The 13135-nt window shown below is 40.7% G+C and overlaps 1 protein-coding gene across 3 annotated transcripts in view; it reads right to left on the reverse strand.

Annotated features, from left to right (window-relative positions):
* The window catches only part of LOC141092477 (probable cation-transporting ATPase 13A5), a 510776-nt gene that overhangs the window by 59077 nt on the left and 438564 nt on the right, over positions 1-13135 (reverse strand). For all 3 annotated transcript variants that reach the window (XM_073578644.1, XM_073578645.1, XM_073578642.1), the window contains one exon: positions 5465-5639. In XM_073578644.1, the coding sequence (XP_073434745.1) occupies positions 5465-5639 (175 nt within the window). The remainder of the gene's footprint in view (positions 1-5464; positions 5640-13135) is intronic.

Below are 13135 nucleotides of genomic sequence, written 5' to 3' on the forward strand. Positions count from 1 at the left end.
TGCTAAGCATTCAAATCTATCCCACATTCAATAATCTGTTTATATGAATACATGAATAAAAGACTGACATCACTTAGTAAATCAGATGAAGCTGCTATAAAATCCTCTTTGGACATGGGGCCAAGTCCTGATGGTTGCCAAGCCTTTTACCTGTGTAAGACTGTAATCTCCATAGTGTCTGATTTGTCAGCAACTAAGGGGGTGGAGAATTGGGTAGAGGATAGTGGCAGGAAAAGGGGGTGGGAGGGAAGCTAAGGTACACTAACATCAGGCCCTTGTTTCTTGAGTGGAAAAATCTGGCCCTTTAATTATCACATCCTATCTCATAAAATATAGTCAAAATAATTATGACATAACTGTACCATGGAGGATATTTTAGGAACGTTATCTCCTATCTACAATACCAGATGCATCTTGTGCACTAATAATGGCATCTTTAACCAGTAGAGATGAGCGAATATACCAATTACGATTATTATCACCGAATTTTCAATACTCGCTGATTAATTAATTGATTATTTGATGAACATAACCGAAAGTCATTCATGGCAATGGGAGATAAATCAAATCCATGCACAATACCTTATAATGGCCCCAAATGTTGCCAAAACACATCAAATGAGGGACAGACACCAGGAAAGTGGCCTCAATTCAGACACAGTACAAACTATATCATGGCACAGCAGCAATCAGCCAGGCATGAGGTATCGGGGGTCTGGACCAGCATTTATAGCTTTCAATTGAACATCACAGTAAGATAAGGTGGCCTCTGGGTAAGATCTCTATAACACAATAGATGCAAACTATTTTAAAGTCAGGTCCCATATCGTATGACACTAGGAGCAGAAAAATACTTTTGTGGCCTCTGGATCAGGCCTCTATAACTCACTAGATGCTACAAACTATTTTAAAGTCAGGTCCCTTACTGTATGACAATAGGAACAGAAGAATATTTTGGTGGCCTCTGGATCAGGCCTCTGTAACACACTAGATGCAGCAAACTATTTTTCAGGTCAGGTCCCCTACTGGATGAGGTTTAGCAACAGAAACATTTTTTGGGTTATGTGCATGAGATCTGAAGACAGCTTAATTTCAACCTAACAAAATGACAAAGTATGATATGGCGGGCGGTCTAACTTTTTGCAACTGATAAATTATATATTTTTTAATGTGCCTTAGGTCTGCAGACAGATTCATTTCATCACAGCACTAAATGACAAAGTGGGATACAGCAGGCTCTTTCACATTTAGCTAGTGAAAAAATATTATTTAGAATGCTATACTCATGCCTGGAGCACAATAGAAGCAGTGCACAACACAATTGTAGGACATGTGCCCTCCTGGCTTTGTCTGTGGACCTCAGTAATGGCCAAAAAAACCATAAAAAATGCTAGAAGGTAAATTTAACAGCCACACTGGACACTAGTTAGCTACACTATCTGACTGATATACAACCGCTTATTTAACCCCTTCACTACCAAGGGTGGTTTGCACGTTAACTCCCGGGCCAATTTTTACAATTCTGACCACTGTCCCTTTATGAGGTAATAACTCTGAAACGCTTCCATGGATCCCGGTGATTCTGACACTGTTTTCTCGTGACATATTGTACTTCATGATAGTGGTAAAATTTCATTCATATAACTTGCGTTTATTTGTGAGAAAAACGGAAATTTTGCGAAAATTTTGAAAATTCCGCAATTTTCCAACTTTGAATTTTTATGCCCTTAAATCACAGAGATATGGCACACAAAAAAGTTAATAAGTAACATTTGCCACATGTTTACTTTACATCAGCACAATTTTGGAACCAAAATTTTTATTTGTTAGTATGATATAAGGGTTAAAAGTTGACCAGCGATCTCTCATTTTTGCAACACCATTTTATTTTTACGGACCACATCACATTTGAAGCCACTTTGAGGGGCTTGATAGAAAATACCCAAAAGAGACACCATTCTAAAAACTGCACCCCTTAAGGTGCTTAAAACCACATTCAAGGAGTTTATTAACCCTTCAGGTGCGTCACAGGAATTTTTTGAATATTTAAAAAAATTAACATTTAACTTTTTTTCACAAAAAAAATTACTTCAGGTTCAATTTTTTTTATTTTACCAAGTGTAACAGGAGAAATTGGACTGCAAAAATTATTGTGCAATTTGTCCTGAGCACGCTGATACCTGATATATGGGGGGGAACCACTGTTTCGGCGCATGACAGAGCTCAGAAGGGAAGGAGCGCCGTTTGACTTTTTCAATGCAAAATTGGCTGGAATTCTGATCGGATGCCATGTCGCGTTTGGAGAGCCCCTGATGTACCTAAACAGTGGAAACCCCCCACAAGTGACCCCATTTTTGAAACTAGACCCCCTAAGGAACTTATCTAGATATGTGGTGAGAACTTTGAACCCACAAGTGCTTCACAGAAGTTTATAATGTACAGTGGTACAATTAAAAATCATATTTTTTCCACAAAATGATCTTTTCACCCCCAATTTTTATTTTCCCAAAGGTAACAGGACCCTAAAAGTTATTGTGCAATTTGTCCTGAGTACGCTGATACCCCATATGTGGGTGTAAATGACTATTTGGGCACATGGCAGAGCTCGGAAGGCAAGCAGCGCCATTTGACTTTTTTGGCTGGAATTGAGATCGGACACCATGTCGCATTTGGAAAGCCCCTGATGTACCAAAACAGTGGAAACCCCCCACAATTGACACCATTTTGGAAACTAGACCCCCTAAGGAACTTATCTAGATGTGTGGTGAGAACTTTGAACCCCCAAGTGCTTCACAGAAGTTTATAACGCCCAGGCGTGAAAATAAAAAAAATTTTTTTTTCCACAAAAATGATATTTTTGCCCCAAAATTTTTATTTTCCTAAGGGCAACAGGAGAAATAGGACCCCAAAAGTTGTTTTGCAAATTGTCCTGAGTAGGCTGATACCCCATATGAAGGGGTAAAACACTGTTTAGGTGCATGGCAGAGCTTGGAAGGGAAGGAGCACCATTTGACTTTTTCAACGCAGAATTGGCTGGAATTGAGATCAGACGCCATGTTGCGTTTGGAGAGCACCTGATGTGCGCAAATAGTGGAAACTCCCAATTCTAACCCTAGCCCTAACCCTAGCCCTAACCCTAACCCTAGCCCTAACCCTAACCCTAGCCCTAACCCTAATGGGAAAATGGAAATAAATACATTTTTTTAATTTTATTATTTTTCCCTAACTAAGGGGGTGATAACGGGGGGTTTGATTTACTATTTATGGCGGTTTTTATGTTTGGCGGCTGTCGCACGCTAAAAGACGCTTTTTATTGTAAAAATAGTTTTTGCATCACCACATATTGAGAGCTATAATTTTTCCATATTTTGACCCACCGAGTCATGTTAGGTCTTATTTTTTGCGGGACGAGTTGACGCTTTTATTGGTATCATGTTCAGGCATGTGACATTTTTTGATCGCTTTTTATTTAGTTTTTTGGGATGCAGAATTTACAAAAACCAGCGTTTCATGAATTTCTTTTGGGTGGTGCGTTTACACCGTTCCGCGTGCGGTAAAATTTATAAGGCGGTTTTATTCTTCGGGTCAGAATAGTTACAGCGATACCTCATTTAGGTCGTTTTTTATGTTTTATCGCTTTTATGCAATGAAAACAATTTTATATAAAAAACAATTATTTTTGCATCACTTTATTCTGCGAGCTATAACTTTTTTATTTTTTCGCTGATAATGCTGTATGGTGGCTCGTTTTTTGCGGGACAAGATGGCGTTTTCAGCGGTACCATGGATATTTATATGCGCCTTTTTGATCGCGCGTTATTGCACTTTTTGTTCGGCGGTATGATAATAAATCATTATTTTTTGCTTCGTTTTTTATTTTTATTTTTTAAGGGGTTCGCATAAGGGGTTAACTATTGGGACAGTTTTATAGGGCGGGTCGTTATGGACGCGGCGATACCAAATATGTGTACTTTTATTGTTTTTTTTTTTTTATTTCCAAAAAATGAATTTATTGGGGAATATTTTTTTTTTTTTTTTAATTTATTTAGCGCTTTTTTTAAAATTATTTTTACACATTTTTTTTATTTTTTTTTTACTTTATTACAATGTCCCAGGGGGGACATAACTGTCCTGTGACAGATCGCTGATCTGTCAAATCACAGATCACTGTGACAGATCAGCGATCTGTCACAGGCACTGCACAGGCTTCCTCATGCCTGCGCTTTGCAGGCACTGAGGAAGCCAGCTTCCTGCAGGCCCCCGGAGGTCCCCGTCGCTATATTGGATCCGGGGACCTGCAGGAAAGGAGCCCCCCGCAGCAGCGCTGCACATTGCGCTGCCGTGGGGGGCTCAGGGAAGCACGGAGGGAGCCCCCTCCCTGCCGATGCTTCCCTTTAACCCCCGGTGCACCGCGATCGTGTTTGATCGCGGTGTGCAAGGGGTTAACGTGTCGGGGGCGGTCCGTGACCGCCCCTGACACATTGTGCCGGGTGTCAGCTATGATAATTAGCTGACACTCGGCCACGATCAGCGGCGCTCACCACGTGGGCGTCGCTGATCGCGATGACGTAATATTCCGTCCATGGTAATTAGGTCCATGGTCACATGGACGGAATATTACGTCAATTGTAGGTAAGGGGTTAACTAGCTAAAATCTGTGATGCGGCAGGCTGTTTCACATTTATCTAGTGAAAAAATATTATTTAAAACGCTGTACTCAGGCATGGAGCACAATAGAAGCAGTGCACAAAACAATTATCGGACACGTGCCCTGCTGGCTTTGTCTGTGGAACTCGGTAATGGCCAAAAAAAAATGCTGGAAGTTAAATTTAACAGCCACACTGGAAACTAGACAGCTACACTATCTGACTGATATAGAGCAGCCTAGCTAACTAGCTAAAATCTTGCTGCTAACAGTGCCAACATCAGGAGCAGTCTCTCTGCGCTGTTACAGTGTCAAAATGGTGCTAAAACAAGATGTCCGCTATTTATATGGAGAGGGACATGTGATTTAAGCAGCCAATGACACAAGCCATGATGTCAGGACATTGTGGATGTTTCCTGTGCATTGACTGGCTAGCCGCAATGTGCACACATAAAGCTAGGAAAAAAAACTTTACAAGAACGCCGCTCATCTGAGCTCTGCAAACCCCCTTCCCTCATCAAACACATGCAAAATGCTCATGATTCACTACCATTATGATTGCAAAAGTACTGAAAACACTTTTGAAACAGTGCAAATATTTTCCCACACTTTTACTGAATGTTTCCGATTTTTCATGATTTTATAAAATTTTGCTCGTGTTTCCGATCACGAATCAGAATGTGCCATATTCATGCAGAATTTATGTTTGGCGATTGTTTTCCGAACAAATTCACTCATCACTAATAACCAGTAGACTGACTTTTATAGTACATAGAGCAGAAAACACTGTGGTTACAAAAATAAAGCACAGAATCTCACCTAAAAACATTTGTTTCATTGTACCATGTTTGCTGCTGCACACGGAAGAAGGCAGTGGTCTGTATGATGATGGTGAATAAAATATGCAGAACCATTGAGAGCAGTAACGGTGGAGAAAGGAGACTCATTGCAGGTCTGTAGGGTGCTAACTTTGACGCAGGACCAGTTAGACTCACTGTGAGAGAAGAACAAAAGTTGTGTTTTAGGAAAGATGCAGTAGATGTGATCTGTGCTTGCTTTGACATCAGTAGTTGTTTTTACAAAACTTAAGTGACTGCCTTGTAAGAATAGCAATCACGAAGATTAATATAATTATTGTTGTTAATATTTTATTTACATAGTGCTAACATATTCCACTCTATTCTACCAGGGCCTGCAACGTCTCTGAACTTGTCTCCCTTCGAGTACATCTGGGATTTCGATGGTTGTCAATTGTAAGAGGCCTGCCAGCAGCAGATCTTGATCATTTTCATACCCAAGTGTGCGGCAGAACAGTTTTTATAGAACCATTAATAACTTAATTGATAGCATGCCAAAACATGTAAGAGCTTGTATTTCAGTGCATGGTGGTCATACTTAATACTGAATAAATGGAGATATTTAAAAAAAAAATGTTATTTTCATTTTTTCAGCATATGTATGCCGCAATACTGTGACAGAGAGGTTCCAGAAGATAGGAGCGTCTGTTCACACAAAATCCTGTACTGATTAGAACTACTTGACCATCCTATTAAACATTGCAGATTTTTAAAGCTTTGTCGTTGCAAGGATTACTCAGTTCAGTTGATCTCCCGGCACTCTCCACCCTGAATTGCCTCAGCTGTTCAGTGTTAGACACTCCCCATTCGCCACATTCAAAATAAAACAATAAAAAAAAATCAAACATACATATATTTGGCATCGCCGCCTTCAGAATCGCCCGATCTATCAATAAAAAAGGATTAACTTGATCGCTAAATGGCATAGCGGGTAAAAAAATCAAAACACCAGAATTACTTTTTTGGTCGCTCAGTGGAATCCCACCAAGGGCAACATCTGCAAGGAGTTTGTATGTTCTCCCCGTGTTTGCGTGGGTTTCCTCCGGGTACTCCAGTTTCCTCCCACATTCCCAATACATACTGATAGATTGAATTTAGATTGTGAGCCCCGTCGTGGACAGTAATGATAATGTGTGCAAACTGTAAAGCACTGCGGAATATGTTAGTGCTATATAAAAATAAAGATTATTATTATTATTATTATTATTATTATTATTAATAATGGGCGATCAAAAGAACATATCTGCACAAACGTGGTATCATTAAAAACATAAGCTCGGCGCACAATAAATTAGCCCTCAATCAACCTGAGATCACGAAAAATGGAGACACTACGGGTCTCGGAAAATGGCGCAATTTTTTTTACTTAGCCAACTTTGGAATTTTTTTTACCACTTAGATAAAAAAGGAAGACATGTTTGGTGTCTATGAACCTGCAATGACCTGGAGAATCATAACGGCAGGTCAGTTTTAGCAATTAGTGAATCTAGCAAAAAAGCCAAACAAAAAACACTTGGAATTTGTTTCCCATTTTCTAGTGCACGACATTGTAAAACCAAAGATGTCGTTCAAAAGTACAACTTGTTCCGCAAAAAACAAGCCCTCACATTGCCATATTGACGGAAAAATAAAAAAAGTTATGGCTCTGGGAAGAAGGGGAGTGAAAAACGAAACAGCAAAACTAAAAAAAGCTCTGGTCATGAAGGGGTTAATAATTTGTTGAAAGATCTTTGCTAGTATAGAAGTAAGGCTCACTGGCCTGTAATTTCTTGGCTCCATCCTCTTTCCTTTTTTTAAGGCAACATTTGCCCTTCTGAAATCTTCTGGGACTTCTCAAGGATTTTTCAGATTCTGACCAGTGGTTCTGCAATTTTCTCTGCTATTTCTTTCAGTACCCTAGAATGTAATTCATCTGGACGAGGAAATTTAAATTCAATTAAATACACTAAGTGTTCCTTCATTATCTCTCTGTTTATAGATAGTGTGGATTATTTTATTCCTTCAATATCACCGTGGAGGTCAGTTGATATTACAGATGTTTTCTTAGAGAACAAGAATTTAAAAGTTCGGACTTCTCAACATCATTTTTGACCACTTCACCCTTTTCAGCCTGTAAAAATCCTACAGCATGTTTCACTTTTCTTTTGCTTTTGACATACCCCCAAAATATGGCCCAAAATCTTCTTTTATTGGTTTTGGTCTCCTTTTCAAGCCTAACTTCATTATTGACTTTAAGTCTTCTAACGCTTACCCTGCAGACAGCTTTATGTTGTTCTTTAGATATGCCCCCCTATTTCAATTCAATATACATTTATTTTTTCCTTTTTAACAAGTGTTTAAGTTCTGTCCAGGTGGCCTACAGAAAACACCTACAGTAGTGTCCTTTCTGTTCTTCTCTTTGTAATCTTACCCAAACACTTTCTGCAAAGCTACTATTCTCTGAAGCTTGGATCTCTGTGGAGATATATAAGTTTTCCTAACATACAATGAACCATTTTTCCCCTCTTGCTAACCCCTTCACCCCCAAGGGTGGTTTGCACGTTCATGACCGGGCCAATTTTTACAATTCTGACCACTGTACCTTTATGAGGTCATAACTCTGGAACGCTTCCATGGATCCCGGTGATTCTGACATTGTTTTCTCGTGACATATTGTACTTCATGTTAGTGGTAAAATTTCATTCAAATAACTTCCGTTTATTTGTGAGAAAAACGGAAATTTGGCAAAAATTTTGAAAATTTCGCAATTTTCCAACTTTGAATTTTTATGCCCTTAAATCACAGAGATACGGCACACAAAAAACTTGATAACTAACATTTCCCACATGTTTACTTTATATCAGCACAATTTTGGAACCAAAATTTTTTTTGTTAGGAAGTTATAAGGGTTAAAAGTTGACCAGCGATTTCTCATTTTTACAACACCATTTTATTTTTAGGACCACATCACATTTGAAGCCACTTTGAGGGGTCTATATGATAGAAAATACCCAAAAGTGACAACATTCTAAAAACTGCACCCCTTAAGGTGCTCAAAACCACATTCAAGAAGTTTATTAACCCTTTAGGTGCGTCACAGGAATTTTTTTGAATATTTAAAAAAAAATGAACATCTAACTTTTTTTCACAAAAAAAATTACTTCAGGTTCAATTTTTTTATTTTACCAAGGGTAACAGGAGAAATTGGACTGCAAAAGTTATTTTGCAATTTGTCCTGAGCACGCTGATACCTGATATGTGGGGGGGAATGACTGTTTCGGCGCATGGCAGAGCTCAGAATGGAAGGAGCGCCGTTTGACTTTTTCAATGCAAAATTGGCTGGAATTCAGATCGGATGCCATGTCACGTTTGGAGAGTCCCTGATGTATCTAAACAGTGGAAACCCCCTACAAGTGACCCCATTTTGGAAACTAGACCCCCCAAGGAACTTATCTAGATATGTGTGAGAACTTTGAACCCACAAGGGCTTTACAGAAGTTTATAACGTACAGCGGTACAATTAAAAAATCATATTTTTTCCACAAAAATGATCTTTTCACCCCAAATTTTATTTTCCCAAGGGTAACAGGACCCTAAAAGTTATTGTGCAATTTGTCCTGAGTACGCTGATACCCCACATGTGGGGGTAAACCACTATTTGGGCGCATGGCAGAGCTCGGAAGGTAAGCAGCGCCATTTGACGTTTTTGCCTGGAATTGAGATCGGACATCATGTGGCGATTGGAAAACCCCTGATGTACCAAAACAGTGGAAACCCCCACAAATGACACCATTTTGGAAACTGGACCCCTAAAGAACTTATGTAGATGTGTGGTGAGAATTTTGAACCCCCAAGGGCTTCACAGAAGTTTATAACATACAGCCGTACAATTAAAAAATCATATTTTTTCCACAAAAATGATCTTTTCACCCTCAATTCTTATTTTTCCAAGGGTAACAGGACCCTAAAAGTTATTGTGCAATTTGTCCTGAGTATGCTGATACCCCACATGTGGGGGTAAACCACTATTTGGGCGCATGGCAGAGCTCGGAAGGGAAGCAGCGCCAATTGACGTTTTTGGCTGGAATTGAGATGGGACACCATGTCGCGCTTGGAAAACCCCTGATGTACCTAAACAGTGGAAACCCCCCCACAAATGACACCATTTTGTAAACTAGACCCCCCAAGGAACTTATCTAGATGTGTGGTGAGCACTTTGAACCCCCAAGGGCTTCACATAAGTTTATAATGCCCGGGCATGAAAATAAAAAAAATCGTATTTTTTCCACAAACATGATCTTTTAGTCCCCAATTTTTTCATTTTCCCAAGGGTAACAGGAGAAATTGGACCCCAAAAGTTGTTGTCCAATTTGTCATGAGTACGCTGACACCCCATATGTGGGAGAAAACTGCTGTATGGACACACGTCGGGGCTCGGAAGGGAAGCAGTGACGTTTTGGAATGCAGACTTTGATGGAATGGTCTGCGGGTGTCATGTGCGTTTGGAGAGCCCCTGATGTACCTAAACAGTGGAAACTCCCCACAAGTGACCCCATTTTGGACACTACACCCCCCACGGAACTTATCTAGATGTGTGGTGAGCACTTTGAACCCCCAAGTGCTTCACAGAAGTTTAAAACGCTCGGACGTGAAAATAAAAAAATCGTATTTTTTCCACAAACATGATCAATTAGTCCCCAATTTTTAAATTTTCCCAAGGGTAACACGAGAAATTGAACCCCAAAAGTTGTTGTCTAATTTGTCCTGAGTACGCTGACACCCCATATGTGGGAGAAAACTACTGTATGGACACACGTCAGGGCTCGGAAGGGAAGTAGTGACATTTTGGAATGCAGACTTTGATGGAATGGTCTGCGGGTGTCATGTGCGTTTGGAGAGCCCCTGATGTACCTAAACAGTGGAAACTCCCCACAAGTGACCCCATTTTGGACACTACACCCCCTACGGAACTTATCTAGATGTGTGGTGAGCACTTTGAACCCCCAAGTGCTTCACAGAAGTTTATAACACTCGGACGTGAAAATAAAAAAATTGTATTTTTTCCCAAACATGATCAATTAGTCCCCAATTTTTAAATTTTCCCAAGGGTAACAGGAGAAATTGAACCCCAAAAGTTGTTGTCCAATTTGTCCTGAGTACGCTAACACCCCATATGTGGGAGAAAACTACTGTATGGACACACGTCAGGGCTCGGAAGGGAAGTAGTGACGTTTTGGAATGCAGACTTTGATGGAATGGTCTGCGGGTGTCATGTTGCCTTTGGAGAGCCCCTAATGTACCTAAACAGTGGAAACCCCCACAAATGACCCCAATTTGGAAACGAGACCCCCTAAGGAACTTATCTAGATGTGTGGTGAGCACTTTGAACCCCCAAGGGCTTCACAGAAGTTTATAATGCCCAGGCATGAAAATAAAAAAATAGTATTTTTTCCACAAACATGATCAATTAGTCCCCAATTTTTTTATTTTCCCAAGGGTAACAGGAGAAATTGAACCCCAAAAGTTGTTGTCCAATTTGTCCTGTGTACGCTGATGCCCCATATGTGGGAGAAAACTACTGTATGGACACACGTCGGGGCTCGGAAGGGAAGTAGTGACGTTTTGGAATGCAGACTTTGAGGGAATGTTCTGCGGGTGTCATGTTGCCTTTGGAGAGCCCCTAAAGTACCTAAACAGTGGAAACCCCCCACACATGACCCCATTTTGGAAACGAGACCCCCTAAGGAACTTATCTAGATGTGTGGTGAGCACTTTGAACCCCCAAGGGCTTCACAGAAGTTTATAATGCCCGGGCATGAAAATAGAAAAAATTTATTTTTTCCACAAACATGATATTTTTGCCCCCAATTTTTTATTTTCCTAAGGGTAACAGGAGAAATTGGACCCCAAAAATTGTTTTGCAATTTGTCCTGAGTAGGCTGATACCCTACATGTGGGGGTAAAGCACTGTTTGGGCGCATGGCAGAGCTTGGAAGGGAAGGAGCACCATTTGACTTTTTCAACTCAGAATTGGCTGGAATTGAGATCAGACGCCATGTTGCATTTGGAGAGCCCCTGATGTGCCAAAACAGTGGAAACCCCCAATTCTAACTCCAACCCGAACCCCAACACACCCCTAACCCTAATCTCAGCCCTAACCCTAACCCTAACCCTAGCCCTAGCCCTAGCCCTAGCCCTAACCCTAACCCTAGCCCTAACCCTACCCTAACCCTAACCCTAGCCCTAACCTTAACCCTAATGGAAAAATGGAAATAAATACTTTTTTTATTTTATTATTTTTCCCTAACTAAGGGGGTGATAACGGGGGGTTTGATTTACTATTTATGTCGGTTTTTATATTTGGCAGCTGTCGCACGCTAAAAGACGCTTTTTATTGTAAAAATAGTTTTTGCATCACCACATATTGAGAGCTATAATTTTTCCGTATTTTGACCCACCAGTCATGTGAGGTCTTATTTTTTGCGGGACGAGTTGACGTTTTTATTGGTACCATTTTCGGGCACGTGACATTTTTTGATCGCTTTTTATTCCGATTTTTGGGACGCAGAATGAACAAAAGCCAGCGTTTCATGAATTTCTTTTAGGGGGGTGCGTTTACACCATTCCGCGTGCGGTAAAATTGATAAGGCAGTTTTATTCTTCAGGTCAGTACGATTACAGCGATACCTCATTTAGGTCGTTTTTTTATGTTTTGTCGGTTTTATGCAATGAAAACTATTTTATATAAAAAATAATCGCATCGCTTTATTCTGCGAGCTATAACTTTTTTATTTTTTCGCTGATGATGCTGTGTGGCGGCTCTTTTTGGTGGGACAAGATGACGTTTTCAGCGGTACCATAGATATTTATATGCGTCTTTTTGATCGTACGTTATTACACTTTTTGTTTGGCGGTATGATAATAAATCATTATTTTTTGCTTCGTTTTTTATTTTTATTTTTTAAGGGGTTCGCTAAAGGGGTTAACTAATGGGACAGTTTTATAGGGCGGGTCGTTACGGACGCGGCGATACCTAATATGTGTACTTTTATTGTTTGGTTTTTTTTATTTCCAAAAAATGGATTTATTTGGGGGGAATATTTTTTTTTTTTCTAATTTATTTGGCGATTTTTTAAAAATTATTTTAACACTTTTTTTTTTTTTTAACTTTATTAAATAGTCCCAGGTGGGACATTACTGTCCTGTGACAGATCGCTGATCTGTCACATCTCACAGGCAGTGCAGAAGGCTTCCTCATGCCTGCGCTTTGCAGGCACTGAGGAAGCCAGCTTCCTGCAGGCCCCCGAAGGCCCCCGTCGCCATCTTGTATTCGGGGGCCTGCAGGAAAGGAGACCCCGCAGCAGCGCTGCACATTGCGCTGCCGTGGGGGGCCCAGGGAAGCACGGAGGGAGCCCCCTCCCTGCCGATGCTTCCCTTTAACCCCCGGTACACCGTGATCATGTTTGATCACGGTGTGCAAGGGGTTAACGTGTCGGGGGCGGTCCGTGACCGCCCCTGACACATTGTGCCGGGTGTCAGCTGTGATAATCAGCTGACACCCGGCCGCGATTAGGGTGAGCGCCGCTGATCGCAGTAGACGTACTATCCCGTCCATGGGCATAGGGGCCCGGGGCCCATGGACGGGATAGTACGT

Source organism: Dendrobates tinctorius, unplaced genomic scaffold (genome assembly GCF_039654945.1).
Source record: "Dendrobates tinctorius isolate UK_male_01 unplaced genomic scaffold, ASM3965494v1 ptg000060l, whole genome shotgun sequence".
Lineage (NCBI taxonomy): Eukaryota > Metazoa > Chordata > Amphibia > Anura > Dendrobatidae > Dendrobates > Dendrobates tinctorius.